Genomic DNA, 15215 nt, shown 5'->3' on the forward strand with positions numbered 1-15215 from the left:
TAATAGTAATTCCTCTCAGTAGAGGGATTAACTTGGTTGTGTTTTGGATGAGATTAGGAAAATAGTGAGCAGATTAAGTCTGTTTTATATAAAAAAAAATTTACCAAGTGCACCTGTTTGTTTTAGTTTTTTTTTTTAAATATAGAAATCATTTTTTTATTTATTTTATATAAAAATAATTCAACAATTCTATCACTAAACATCTCTCACATTATCATCAGAGCAAATATGCTTTTACTTAATCTCCTCGCTAACAATCCACATATTAACAATCTCTTTACTAATCCTCCTCTCACTAACAATCTCATCCAATATACTCTGCAAAACAAACATGATTTAACAATCTTTTCACTGATCATTCTCTCATTAATAATCTCGTCCAATCTAATTTGCGAAATAAAAGTGGCCTAAGGATTTACATATTTTTGTTTTTTTTTTTCAAAATTAAAGCATAATTGATTATAATATTTTTGTGTAAATTGCATTGATACCCCCGATGTTTTTATTTTATACAGATCCCTCATCATATTTAAAAAATTACACTTACCCTCATATCAAATTAAAATGACATATTTACTCCTTAAATTTTATACATATAAAATAATAAAATAAAACACATATTTTGTTCATGTCATTTCAAGAGAAATAACAATTATCTTCTTTGATTTTACTCACACAAAAAATTAATTTTTTTTATTTTTCATACTTTTTTTTTATTGATTTTTTAAGTATTTTAAGCAATTTATTTATCTATTTTGTATATACACCTAATCTAGATATGTATAATATTTTGTGATTTTTTTTTTAGATTCACCAAATTCAAAAATTCAATATATTATTTTATTTTATTGTATTCAATGAATTTTTTTAAAAAAAATTATAAATTTTATACCTTTTAAATATATATAGATTAAATTGATCTAATCTAGGTATAATGGTGGAAATAAAAATGAAAAATTATATTCATATATAAAAATTTATACAAAAAAATATCATAAAAATATTATGATAGTGATATTGTTATAAATATAAATAATATTTATAGGTGCTTTGTTTTAAAATGAAATGTTACCATTAAGATATAGTTTACAAACATAATGATATAGTTTACAAAAATGTTACAGATTTTAAAAATTCTATCAAAATTTCTACTAAATATCTCACATGTGTGAGACATTTTGATAGAATTTTTAGAATCTCTAACATTTTTGTAAACTATATCATTATGTTTGAAAATTATATATAAAATTTATGTTTGTTTATCATCGCTCAATAGAATATGTTCAGATAAAATTTAATAATGAAAAATTATAAAATGTAATTATAATGATTGGAAAAAGAAATGATAAGAAAAATAATAAGATGCTCATTTAGAAAATTTTAAGACATAAGATCAACAATTTAGGAATAATTTATAATAAGATTACAAAACTCAAAAAAAAAATAATAACTTTTTAAATATGAAAGAGATTTATATTAAATAGAAATTTTCAGAGGTGTCACTATAATTTATCCTAATTTGAGGGGGTAAAAAAAACAACGAAAAAGAAAAAGAAAAAGAAGATGAGCCGCGTTGGCTCCGACGCCCACGTGCACCACGTCGTTCCAAGCGATATCACTACTTATCAAATACAGCGTCCTTCTATTTGGTTTTGATATTTGAACCAAATCCACCGTGTTTACCTGCAATCAGAAATGCGTGATCTATGATAAAGTAATGAAGCTTCCTTCTCTCTCTGTCTCTAGCATTGTCTTCGTCTCTCTCTCTCTCTCTCTCTCTCTCTCTCTCTATCGTTGTACAGTTTACCGTTGTACAGTTTATCTATGATAAATTAATGAAGCTTCCATCCAATTCCCATTTTTAGGGTTGTTAAAATCACAATCTCTGCTGTGAATTCATTCATGTTTAATAATACCACCTCATTTCATGACCCTATTCTTCAAATTAGGGTTCTCAAGTTTCCCACAGTAAATGATTTTTTTGCAATCAACTCTTCCCACCACCTCTGACTCTTCCCGTATTCTTCTTCACCTTTCGCCATCTCTCTGCCCATGTAAGCTCGATCATCATGGACTCCCACTCAATCGAAGAATTTTTCCAATTAGAAAATTTCACAACAGTTCTCGCCCAAGATGGCTTCTTCGAGCTTGTATGCTTCCAACTGATGGTGGAAACCACAATCTCAGCATCGAAATCCCCAATTCCGCAAGGAGGGGAGCCAAATTTTACGTAGTCAAACGTTTTGCAGATGAACTGGATGGTAATGGCAAATTGCAATTACCTCAAGACTCAATTCATGTGGGTATGGGTTCAAATTTTACTAGCTTTCAAGAAGACCCAATTGTAGATAAGCTAAGGACTCAATTAGGGGTTATTCATCCTCTTCCTTCGCCGCCGATTAATCGGACTATTGTAGGCTTGTTTGTGTTTTTTTTCTTTGTTGGGGTCGCTTCGGATAAACTCTGGACATCAAGGAAGAGGAATAAACTTGGGGGTGACGGTAGACCAGGTACTTGGCCTCAGGTGCCCACAAGTTTTTCTTTGTTTTTTGAGAAGGATTTGCAGAGGAAAGAGTCTGTGGAATGGGTAAACATGGTTTTGGGGAAGTTATGGAAGGTTTATAGAGGTGGAATTGAGAACTGGCTTGTTGGGTTGCTTCAGCCAGTTATTGATAATCTGAAGAAACCTGATTATGTGCAGAGAGTTGAAATAAAGCAGTTCTCATTAGGGGATGAGCCATTGTCTGTTAGGAATGTTGAACGCAGAACTTCGCGCCGGGTCAATGATTTGCAGTATGTTATTTCTAGAATTTCTAGTATTTTTTCTTCCTATGTTGTTTTCTGATTATTCATCTCTTGTTTGTGCCTTACCTGTTAATATTGTGCTTTTGCGTTTGGATTGACTGGAGAAACTTAGAATTTGGATGTTTTTTTACATTCATGTTGGGCCACTCGTTTGGGCATTCTTCTCTAGAACACTCCAGCACTATGCATTATGTTTAAAATTTATTGACCACACTGGAGTGGGTGTTATACCCGCTTGTCTAGCTGCATGAGTATGCATTCAATCTGTTAGACTAGGCACTTTAACAATCTCTCAAGTGGATTGCTCTTTAATTTTTTCCCCTCAATGCTGCAAGACAATTGCTCTAGCGGGCTGTCTACTAGACTGCTTCAACTTGCTTAATCGTAACTCTATTTTACCTCCACTTTCTCCAAGACTTCTCCAAATACCCTGATCATCATCCTAATTAACAAGTTCATTGTAAAAAATGAAAATTAACCTGTTATTACATGGCTGAACATAAATGGAGGGAATTAACATAATAAAAGGCCATCAATACCCAAACATTTTTGGTAAATATTACATTTTCATGCGTTCGTCAAGTAGACCTTGCATATATCAGGCCCTTCTTTAGAAACTGAAAAGAGAAGAAAAGAAGAGATCAAAAGCGGTCGATTTCTTACAAACATCTTGATACAATCTCCTTTAAAATAAGTGTAATCATATTACGGGGAGAAAAGAGAAAAAAGAAAAAGAACATGACATGGAGGTACATTAAAATAGGAGAACATCGAGAATGTAGGATGAGACTTTAAATATAACTAAACATGGAAACAAACCGAAACTATTACAAGACCTACATTATTTGGTCAGGAATGAAATTCTTTAAATTAGTGGAAGTTACAAATATTTAGAATACATTGCCAATGTCAAGCTAATAGTTGTTTGAAATGTGTGCAGCAGGAGTTAGTGCTGTTTCATTTGATTATCAAGGCATTGCTATTATAGCATGTTAGAGCATCTCCAATGGCGTTGCCAAAGGAGATACCAAAACTATAATTTGGCAAGAGTAAAAAAAAGGGGGTCTCTAATGGCCTACTATACCTCCTGCCAAATATAGCAAATGCCATTTCTGGAGCCAAATTTGGCAGGAGTTTTGGCATTTGCCAAACATGTCACATCATCAAAGATAATAGAATTTTGGCTCCAAAGTGAACAAGAACAAACAAAATAGTGTAGATAAATCATTTGCAACAACACAATCAACACAAAAATGGAAATAAATTGAACAAATTAAATTAAGAGACAAAAAAATATATAATTATTAAAAAATTAAAAAAAAGGACATGAATTTTCTTTTATCACGACAACGACAATCATGATGAAGAAGAAGACGATGGAGGAGATGGAAAACAAACTCTAATCTTAATGTGACTTTGTTGCCTACTCCGAATCAATCGCCGAACAACACGGCCGCAGCACCACCTCCGTCAAGGTTGATTTCATGATATTGGTTGATTTGAGAGAGAGTTTCGGTTTAGGAGAGTTTGAATGAGGGTTTCGGTTTGGGAGGGTTTGAATCAGGGTTTGTGAAGGTTTGAATTAGGGTTGACCATTGGGTTTGAGTGAGGGTTTCAGTGGATCGATGGAGAGGGTTTGACCGTTTTGGACTAAGTGGGTTTTTTAGAGGGTTTCATTGGGTTTCGAACTGATCTTCGCCGGAGCTAAAGAAGGAGACGGAGGAAGACCTTGGGTGAGTGAGAAACCGTCCGAAAGAGAAGGAGAGAAGAAAGAGGTTGTGGTTGGAGATGCTTTGATCAATGGAGGTTTTTGATTAATCGATGGAGGTTAAGAAGGAGAGACTAATCGATGGAGGTTTTTGACATATTTAGCCACCAGAGCTGGAGAGAGAGAGAGAGAGAAGATGAAAGTGATAGGTAAGAGTGAGGGTTCTAGATAGAGCCATTGGGTGAGGTGAATTATATTTATATATATTTTTCAATTTTTTAATTTTTTTTTTTTTATATTTGTCTAGTCAGGTAGAATGTAAATATATATATATATTTTTTATAAAATTTTTTTAGAAAGGTCATAAAAGACAAAAAATAAACAATAAAAAAATCACAAAAAAATCTATATCCAAATATCACCTACAAAATTGGAGGGAAAGTTGGAGATTTACCAAAATGGCATGTGACCATTAGAACACCATTGCTATAATTTAATAAGTTGCTACTATAGATTGCCAAATTATAGCTTTGGCAATGCTATTATAGCATTTGCCATTGGAGATGCTCTTAGGTTGCTGAAAAGGATGTTAGGTGGCGTTTAGTAAAGTTGTCAGGAATTTTAAATGTTGTCAAGAATTTTATTTTTTATTTAAAAAAAATCAAAAATAAAAAACATGTTTGGTGCAGACATATGTTTTCAAAACATATAAAATAAAAATAAAACTTGTTTGGGGGGGAGTTGTTGCAGGTGGTGGTCAAAGGAAAGGGTGGTCATTGTGGGGGATGATGGAAGGTGGGTGGCCAATGTGGGGGGTGGTCGAAGGTGGTGGCCAACGGTGGTGACTAGCGTTGGGGGTGGCTAGAGGTGGTGGAGGAGGGAGGAGTGGATGAAAACTTGTTTTGAAAACAAGTGAAAGCACCTTCTTCTTGGTTTTTGAAAATTTGAAAATTGTTGCCATTTTTGGAAACAAAAATAGTTCCCAAAAAAACATATTATATTTTAATTTTTCATAATTTTTGCGAACAAGAATGTTACCAAACTGGTTTTTAGATTTGTTTAATGGATTTGCTTGGAATTTTATGTATTTATTCATTTATTTATCATGTTGTGTGTAATATTGCCTCTAATTGATCTCTATGTCTCTAATGTTATCAAGGTACCAAATAGGCCTCCGTTATACTGGTGGTGCTCGTATGTTGTTGATGCTTTCACTAAATTTTAGCATTATACCAATTGTTGTGCCAGTTGGTGTGCGAGATTTTGACATTGATGGGGAACTTTGGGTCAAGTTACGATTGATACCATCAGAGCCTTGGGTGGGAGCTGTTTCATGGGCCTTCGTTTCACTTCCGAAGATAAAGTTCGAATTGTCACCATTTCGTTTGTTCAATCTAATGGGTATATCCTAGTTTCACATCCTTAAAAGAGTAGTTTGCTATTTTTATTTTTTATTTTTTCCTTTCTGCGTAAAAGTAACGTAGATAAAAATCTCTCGTCATCTGTGTTCTCTATTTTTGATATTGTTACAAAAGCAACCTGTTAGATTTAAGAAAAGAATAAGATAAAAGATAGACAAAAAGAGAGTTGAACATTGTAGGCTAAAGGAAAAAATAGAGATTATGGTCTGTCCCTCACCCACTAGTATTTATATTTAGGCGTGGTTTGGGGTTTGGCTTTTTTAGTGTCTTTTTGGCTTCTTCATACTTCCTCTATGGCATGCCGTAGTGATTTGCTTTCTAATTAGCAGTAGGCTAGATAACTATAACTAGTTCAAGGTGATGCAGACAAACACACTGAAATTCTAAAATTATCACTTTTTGAGAGGGTTAAGACTTAGATTCACTTATGTCTTGGTGCTATTAGAGATAGAAGGAAACTATTATGGTTTCTAAATAGCATTGGTTTAGAAGAGAATAGGTTTATGGCTGCAGAAAATAGTTTGCTGGAATTTATGACAGGGACATGGAGAAATATAAAGTAGAGGGATTGGTCAAAGAAGATTGCAGAGGCAGAGATAGGCTAGTGAAAACCAATTTTTACTTACAAAACTGTTACCTATTTCCATTTATGTTATTATGCTTGCTAATAATCCTGTTATCCTCTTTTGACTGAATGGATTGATTTCTAAATGAATCAAATCACACATTTATCGTTCTTTGTATTCTTTTACATTAGCATAGTTCAGTAGCATGTCTATCATATAAATGTCATTGTTTTATTTTTATTTGATAGAGTTTAGTACAATAATATATATTTTTTGGATCAGAAGTACACTAATATTTGTTTTCTCCTATTTTGTGCATGTATTGGAAAACTCCAGCAATTCCTGTTCTCTCAATGTAAGTTCACTTTTTCTTTTTTACCATCATGATTAATCTTAGGGCATAAAACTCTAAAGCACTTTATCTATGTTTCCAGGAACCTTACTTCTCTAGAGCACTCTATAGCTGAATTTAATGGAATTGCTTGGTGGCCTTCACCTGGTGGAAAGTCAATCGATCACAAGTTGAACAGAAAATCCAAAAAAAAAATAATAATAATTGTTGCATCTTGGCATGTGCTTTGTGCATACTTTTTTGAGAAATTTGTGAGGTTAAGATCCTATTTAGAACAATATAAAATGTATTTGGAATATCCCTGTTTCCATGCGAAGTTAAGTGGTTGAAGGCAATAATGTGATGTAGAAGCAACTGTTCAGTATCAATTGTCAATATTATTCTTCTTCCTAATAGCAAGGATCAAAATGCTGTTTTGGTTAGCGTGGAAATGGAAATGTTTCGGAAACATACACTCCACTTTTACATGTATTTTTCTTCTTCATCTTCCTTCCCCACCACCCTTCCCTTCCACCCCGGCTCAAATGACACATGCTATTTGTTGTTATGTGTGTACTGCTTTGTAGTCTAAGTACCTGATTAGCTGCATGCAACATTGTTTTATTAATGTGAATTAACGTAAAATGTTTGGCTATACTCTTCTAGGTTTTTGAAAAAACTTCTCACTGAGGATTTGCCTCGGCTTTTTGTACGTCCAAAGAAGATTGTTTTAGATTTTCAGAAGGGAAAAGCAGTTGGTCCGGTTCCAAATGATTTAAAGTCAGGAGGAATGCAAGAAGGAAATAAAGATTTTGTTGGAGAAGCAGTTGGTCCTCTGCCAAATGAGTTTAAGTCAGGAGGAATGCAAGAAGGAAATAAAGATTTTGTTGGAGAATTGTCTGTAACTCTTGTAGATGCTCGGAAGCTTTCTTACATTTTCTTTGGTAAAATATACATCCTACTCTCTGTCCTTCTAAAACCTGATCCAATTTTCATGTTCATAATGAATCAATGAAATTTCATTAGCTTTTGGTTGTCTAGCATGTGTGGAGCACAAATTTTGAGGTTATAAATTTGTCTCATTTTCCATCCACAAACATCAAAGAATTTAAATTCTTGTTTAGTGCAGAAGCTAATATCTCTTCTCTGTTGTGTAATCCTCTGTCTTTTGTTCATGCTTTGTCCTTGTCACATATTCATTGGTCCCTTCATTTTCCAGGCAAAACTGACCCATATGTTGTTCTAAGCTTGGGAGATCAAGTTATACGTAGTAAAAAGAACAGTCAAACCACTGTGATTGGGCCTCCTGGTGAGCCAATTTGGAATCAGGTGAAGTTTCTCAGTATTTTGGTTTCACCGGCTGTAAACTGTTAATCAGCAGGATGTAGTTTTCAAATGTTCTTAAACTGCAGTCAGTGATGCTGTATTGTGCCTTCTGGCAGGACTTTCATATGCTGGTTGCAAATCCTAGAAAACAAAAATTACAGATCCAAGTCAAGGACTCCCTTGGATTCACAGATTTGACTATTGGTACAGGAGAGGTATGTATTTTGTCTTGCACTTGAGGATTTGAAGAAATTGTTTTTACTTGAGCATGCTATGTAGTTTGTTGGCTTGGGTTATATTCATTTGACAGATTACCAAAATAACATTTTTTATCTCTATTCTTGGATTCTCACATACAATACATCCTGTTTTAGTGGCAGTTGGAAAACCTTGGTCCATTTACTTGGAGACAATAAGCTGAAATAAAACTGAAATGTGGGGAGCACATGTGAAATTTATTTGGCCAGAATCCTAATCTTTCCTCTGTACTTGTTTTTGTACGTGAAAACTTGCAGTAGCATGTTACTGCAACCCTAACAACCATCAGCAAGGCTGATAAAAAAAGAAAAAAAAGAAAAAAGAACCATCAGCAAGACCAATTCTTTGAACTCTATGAAATCTGTCTAATTGTGGTGACGAACTATTGGAACTTCACTATCACTTAGTGAGTTGTAGACACCGTAATGTGAACATTTTTGTTTCGAGAGGCGTGTGATTGTTTTGTGCTATTCTTCCTCCGCACCCCGCCCTCCTCCCCCCTCCCCCCTCCCCCCTCCCCTTTTTCATTATTTCTTCGCACTGTGTTTAAAATAGGTAAAAGGTTGTGGGCTGCAACAACTATTATTTGGTTAGTCATGGCACCCACTTTTGAAACGTAAAACAAAGGCTATGGAGCCCACACCATGCAAGAAAAATTGTTGGCGTAAAGTGCAGTGTTTGGAGTCGTAATTTTAGAGTTAGTTTACTACTGTCTACTGGTTGTTTTTCTGTAATTTTTTTTGTAAAATGTTTTTTAGAGTCAAGGGTGTCACGACCCAATCTCCACTCTACAAGGAATGGACATCATGACCCGCCAGTAGTAATTGCTACCAAAGGCCTATTTATATTGAGATTCAAGTGCATCAATTTATTATTGAGTTAGTTAAATCATAGAGGAAGTGTATTGCCTAATTTAACGGTGAATTGTGTGGTCATCATAAAGTGCTGGTGTCATAGTATAAATGAGTAGCAAAACTCTTTACATGGATTTGGGTTCAAAATACAAGAGGGCCATTACATTACATAGCTTTACATATACAACAAAAATATGATACAAGTCTCAAAAGGACATGCCAATCTTCCTCCATCATATATAAAAGTCACCAAGCGTAATCTATGTACACAAAGCTTCATTTTTTTTAAAACATGTATGAAAGATAGGATGAGCCACAGCCCAATGAATAATCGAACATTGGAGCAATTTACGGTACAATGGATGGTGTTCGACACACTGTAGCATGTTGTTAAACATTTAACTGGAGCATACATGAGATACTTCCATTTTCCATGAATAAAACTGAAGCATCACAAAAAACAAATGACTTTACCAAAACTGATACATATACAAATATTTTATCCTTCCACTTGGCTATTTGGAGAGAGACTGTGTTGACTTGGTTGTCCAATCATATACATGCATATGATATGATAGTGCAGCGAGAAACATATACATGTGACTAAGAGCAGGATCATACACGCTCTGTTAACGGTGAGAACATAAACACGCTACACAAATGAAGGAAAAAATATCACTCTAGCAACAAAAGAAGCATCATAGGGTGCTATCATCATATTTACAGTCCTCAGACATCTATAGGACTATCGGCAGATGACAAATTAGATTGGTAACCTTTTATGTAAAGCAAGTTCTGTTCATGTACAGCCAATTAATCAAAGCATTTGAAACGTAGCATATAGTTGAGAAGGAAAAATACAGTTGTAATAATTTGCATAAAAGCAATGTAAAGCCTTGTTCCAATGGTAAATTACTCATCTCAACCTCTTAGGTTATTAGTGCTCTTAGTTTCTGTAATTTTCTTAACAAATGCTTCTACATAAGTATAGCTGTTGTTTTGACTTGGTTTTGCATGTCTGAGGGGCCTGAACCATGAGGCCTATAAAAAGAGAGGAGATTGTTCCGTTAGTGTTGTGATTGAGTGTAGCTAATACCTTCGGACATAAGATTGATTCATGTATTATTGACTCTCAAATTAACAATTTTGAATTTAAATCATCCTGTGTTAATGGTAAACATAAACTTTTCTAATTCTCCGACAAACATCATTTCTGAATACAACATATTGTCCAGGTTGATCTGGGACCTCTTAAAGATACTGTACCAACAGACAGGATCGTAGTCTTGCGAGGTGGTTGGGGACTGTTCAGAACGGGATCCTCTGGAGAAATACTACTTCGATTGACATATAAAGCATATGTTGAGGACGAAGAAGATGAAAGGACTGAAGAAGAATCTTTGGATACAGACGCTTCGGATGATGAGTTATTTGATTCAGATGAAGCAGATGGAACCTACAAGCAGCGTATCAGGGATTCGTCTGATGGGGTGGATAAAGAATCACTTATGGATGTTCTAGCAGCTTTGATTGTCAGTGAGGAATTTCAAGGGATAGTGGCATCTGAAACTGGAACTACCAAATTTTTGGATGATGCTAAAAGTACATTGTCAACAAGATTAAGCTCACGTGGTGTTAATGATGAATCCTCGCCATCAAATCCTGATAATGCTTCTGAAGGCTCTGGAGGTATTATGCTTTGAGTTGTTATAGTTTGATACCATAATTTTTAATTTCCTTGTTCTATGGTTGTTGAGTTTTCTTTACTGCATAGTGTATTCATTTGCAGGGTCAGCTTTGGCTGGGCTTGCTGTGATCACAGGTATCTTGATCCTTATTGCCATTAATATGGGTGGTTCAGGTTTTTTCAATCCCTGAGATGTGAGAGTTTGTGCAGTGCAGTACATATATTTGGTGAGATGCATGTTCCTTCTCTGTTTTTGTCAAGTTTTTTTTTCCACCTCTGTGTAGTTTCACTATTAAAATTTTGCTGCAGAATTACATTCTCATTATTTATTTTTAAAAGCTTTAGCTTTCTCATATAGTGACATGACCACTTGGACCATTAACGTTCCTCCTGCCCTAAAATTTGTTTAGCAGATCTTTGGCTATGAAATTTTGGTTTCCTCTGTGAAAGTTAATCACGTATTTATGTCTGTCAGATCATGAATAATTCCATTGCAGAGAAATACAACTTAGAATACTGGATTGTTTACTAAAAGCCATGATGGTTTTGAGCTGTTTATAATTTTGATTCTGTGGTCATTATTCTCTTGTGCAAAATATTCATGCTCATTGGGTTTTTTGGGGGGCACGAGATGGTGTTTATACAACTGTCTTCATAACTCACTCAGTATGTAAATTCTAGAATGGAACTGATGGTTACCATGGGCTACTAGCTTGTGGAAATATCGCTTGAGTAGTCTCTCTTGCCAAATAGGGTTCCAATCTCAGTTGGACGGACATAGGTGTCTTTTAACTATCGAAAATTAATAAATAACTAACGAAATAAAGGGGGAGAAAGAAAAGGACGATGACATAACGAATGGAACTTAACAGATTTTTTGTGCGATTAGCTAGAAAAGTAAGCCCATGCATATGTATTTATATTTTCCGTCAACCATCTAGGATTGCTTTATTGGTGTAACTTTTGCTTCTGCCTTGATCAGCTTCAAAATCAGTAATTTAGATTGGTTGCTGAATAATCTTGTTTGTGGCAGGGTTGGCAACATTTTCTCTATGTATTTCTTGAAGACAGGCACATCCTATGCATCATTTTTGTTTGTATATCTATCTCCTTGTGTTCATTATTTGGATTTGAGGGTAATAAGCAGAGCAATTTTCTTCGGCGGCAGGAAGTTTTTGCCTCTCACATGTTTATAACTATAGATTTGATTGGATATGTAGTCATTGATCATATACAAATCACTTTTTAAACAGATTAAAGATACTTTGCACCGAAACAGCAACGTAGGACTCATACACTAGAAAATGTAGTTGCACAGAAACGGATCACAAAACAATCAAGTGGTGGGGATCTGCATCTTTGTGATTGTTTTTTGTGATATATTTTTGTGCATGTAGAATTCTTATTTGCTAGTTTTGTTTAGCAATAAATGCTGCCAATAGTGGCCAAGTGCCTCTATTTAAATAACAATCTAATTGTCTTTTGGATACATTTTAACAATAAAAAAGTAATTTAAAAAAAAGTAAAAAATGATTTTAAGATTTTTGTTTGCCCTTCTTTTTATTGGTTTAATTAAGCTTTGTATAGCTACGACTGAATGAACTTTATTTGTTTGGTAGAATTCAACTGAATGTCTGAGGTTTAGGGTTTAGGATTTAGAAGTGAATATTTATGGAAAAGTAATCAACATTTGTACCACCATTGTTGGGTCCTAGTTCATTGAACAAATGAAGATTATTCAGTCATGTTTGGTCAAACATCTTCAAGTTGTTCAGTTAGGTTAATTAAGACTAAATGCATGATTGAACACATGGCTAACTGAACAATCTAAAAATATTTGACCAAACATGCCTGAGTAATCTTTATTTGGTTGGCGAACTAAAACCCAATAACAGCAATGCAAATGTAATTACTTTCCCATAAAAATTCATTTCTAAACTCTAAAAAAAACTTACCAATAAAAAACTACAACAAAATGTGTCAAACAAACAATTCAAACTAAAATATGTGGGAAGAAGGTTATGAAGATTTGTTGAAGTACCAATGGATGAGGATGTTGGTATGGGTACATGTGAACCAAGGTAGGGTGTATAAAGAAAAATGGTATTGTGGATTTTATAAAGAAAATAATTTTGAATGTGTACATATAGGGTTATTTTTCAACATTGAGAGGGTGCGCTAAGAATTTTTTTAACATTTTCTACATGTTCTCCTCATTGAGTGAAAAATATTGATGGGAAAGATTATACATTGTTAATAAGTGCTCTTAAAATATAAAATAAAAATGAAGAATACAAAATAAATTTTATTATTTTTTTACCTTTTTTAAAGTACTTTTTTTTCCTCGTAAATTTTAATATTAAATAATAGCTCATTAACACTAGTTAGTATTTTCCTTTTTTAAATTAACAATATTATAATGATTATATTTGTATATCATTTACCTTTTTTTAAAATAATAGCTCCATCAATGCTTACAGAACTCCTTTTTTTTTTTTTTTTTTTTTGGCCTTTAATGATTTTTTCCACTTTCACATTAAATTCAACTAAATGGATCTAAAAAGTAATATATATATATATATATATATATATATATCTGGTTGTTTTTTTATAGACCCTCCGACACTAGCTGAATTTTAAAAAACAAAAAAAGAGTTGCCAAAAATGTAAAAAAAAAATATTTGAAGACAAAACAAAAATAAAAAAAAAAAGAAAGATTTTTTTAGAATGATTCCAAACTCATCCACATTTATTAGTGAACCAAATGTGATACACAAAACGTATATATCATATTTTATTTTATTTAGTATCACTCATATTTATTACTAATGCGTAGTTGCCCATCAAAATTGTTTTAAAAGAGAATGGATTTTTTCTATATTATTGTGCTTCATATTTTATTTTATGGATCCTATTCGGAACCCACAATTATAATCAAAATCGCTCATTTTATAATTCTTATAGCAAAAATTATTTGTGCAAAAAAATAGTTTCATCAGATATTACTAAATCGGTGGTGTTACATGCACTAATTAACACTAGTTATAATATTATTATTGACTCCACTCATTATACGAATTACAAATAACAAAAACCTCTTAAATGATGCCACATCATTAATTGATATATTAGTTAGTACATCAATTGGTGCATATAACATTATGCTTACTAAATACGTTAACAAATTATATTTTGTTTTTTAAAGTGAATATTAACTATGAGTTTAAGCTTAAACCACCTATTTTATAAAACAAAATTTGATTTGTTCATCTATTCATCGATATTCGATGAAATTGATTTTTTTCACAAATAATTTTTCCTATGAGATTATAAGATAAGCGGTTTGGATTATTGTTGTAAGCTCGAAATAGGGCCCATAAAAATAAGGGATTAGATCATCTCTATACCATTATCTTTTATACCTCTCCATACTTCATTTTGTAGGCTCCATTTTGGGTCTACAACGATGATTTGAACCATTCATTTCGTAAACTTCATAGTGAAAATCTTTTGTACAAAAAATTAGTTTCATTGAATATTGATAAATAGATATAAAAAATAACAAATAAAAAATAAAAAAATCACATTTTGTTTATATGGCTTTGTTTGATAGAGCTTTTTTTTAAGCTAAAATCTAATAATTAAAAAGAATAAGCTAAATGCACCTCTTTTCCAACTACTAAATAATTAGTTTTTTTCAACTTATCTGAGCTATTTCTGTCTATAAGCAAAAGTTACACCAAATAGTCTGACACAGACTCCCAAATTAAAATAAATTATAATCACTTCTTATAATCTATACCAAATAGCCACTATAAAATGTATGGTTGAAGTTTAAATTCACAATTACCATTCATTTATAAAAATAAAATATAATTTGTTCATGTATTTAGTGATACCTGATGAAACTAATATTTTAAATAGATGATCTTCACTGCAAGATTTACGAAATGAACAATTTAAATAATTATTGTGGGCTCAAAATAGAGCTCACAAAATAAAATATGAACAAATGTATAGGATAATGGTATGGAGGAAACGATTCTCATAAAATTATGGTGAAATATGAAGAATAATCTTTCCCTTCTTAACACTTCGTTTTGATGGAGGTGTTTGGTAAGAAAAGAAAAAAAATTGTGATAATAGGAAACTCCTTTCACTTGTTTTGATAGTTAAGTGAGAAATTGTGAGAAATATTAAGAATATCTCTGTAACTAATGTAAAGATTGTGTATATGTAAACTAGGTGATTGTGTATAT

The 15215-nt window shown here is 32.8% G+C and overlaps 1 protein-coding gene across 2 annotated transcripts; it reads left to right on the forward strand.

Moving 5' to 3' along the window:
• Positions 1-1529: 1529 nt before the first annotated feature.
• LOC114317209 (uncharacterized) lies at positions 1530-12208 on the forward strand. 2 transcript variants are annotated; one of them, XM_028263914.2, is made up of 9 exons: positions 1530-2793; positions 5673-5914; positions 6837-6855; positions 7498-7775; positions 8051-8160; positions 8274-8372; positions 10505-10958; positions 11059-11183; positions 11990-12208. In XM_028263914.2, exons 1-8 carry the CDS (start codon positions 1973-1975, stop codon positions 11145-11147), a joined length of 2112 nt encoding a protein of 703 aa, XP_028119715.2. In that variant the 5' UTR covers positions 1530-1972; the 3' UTR covers positions 11148-11183; positions 11990-12208. The 2 variants fall into 2 exon arrangements, with proteins under 2 accessions (XP_028119715.2, XP_028119714.2); XM_028263913.2 differs by having other exon boundaries at positions 1560-2793; positions 11044-11183.
• The last annotated feature ends 3007 nt before the right edge of the window (positions 12209-15215 follow it).

The sequence above is a fragment of the Camellia sinensis genome, chromosome 11 (genome assembly GCF_055761805.1).
Source record: "Camellia sinensis isolate YWXY chromosome 11, ASM5576180v1, whole genome shotgun sequence".
Classification (NCBI taxonomy): Eukaryota; Viridiplantae; Streptophyta; class Magnoliopsida; order Ericales; family Theaceae; genus Camellia; species Camellia sinensis.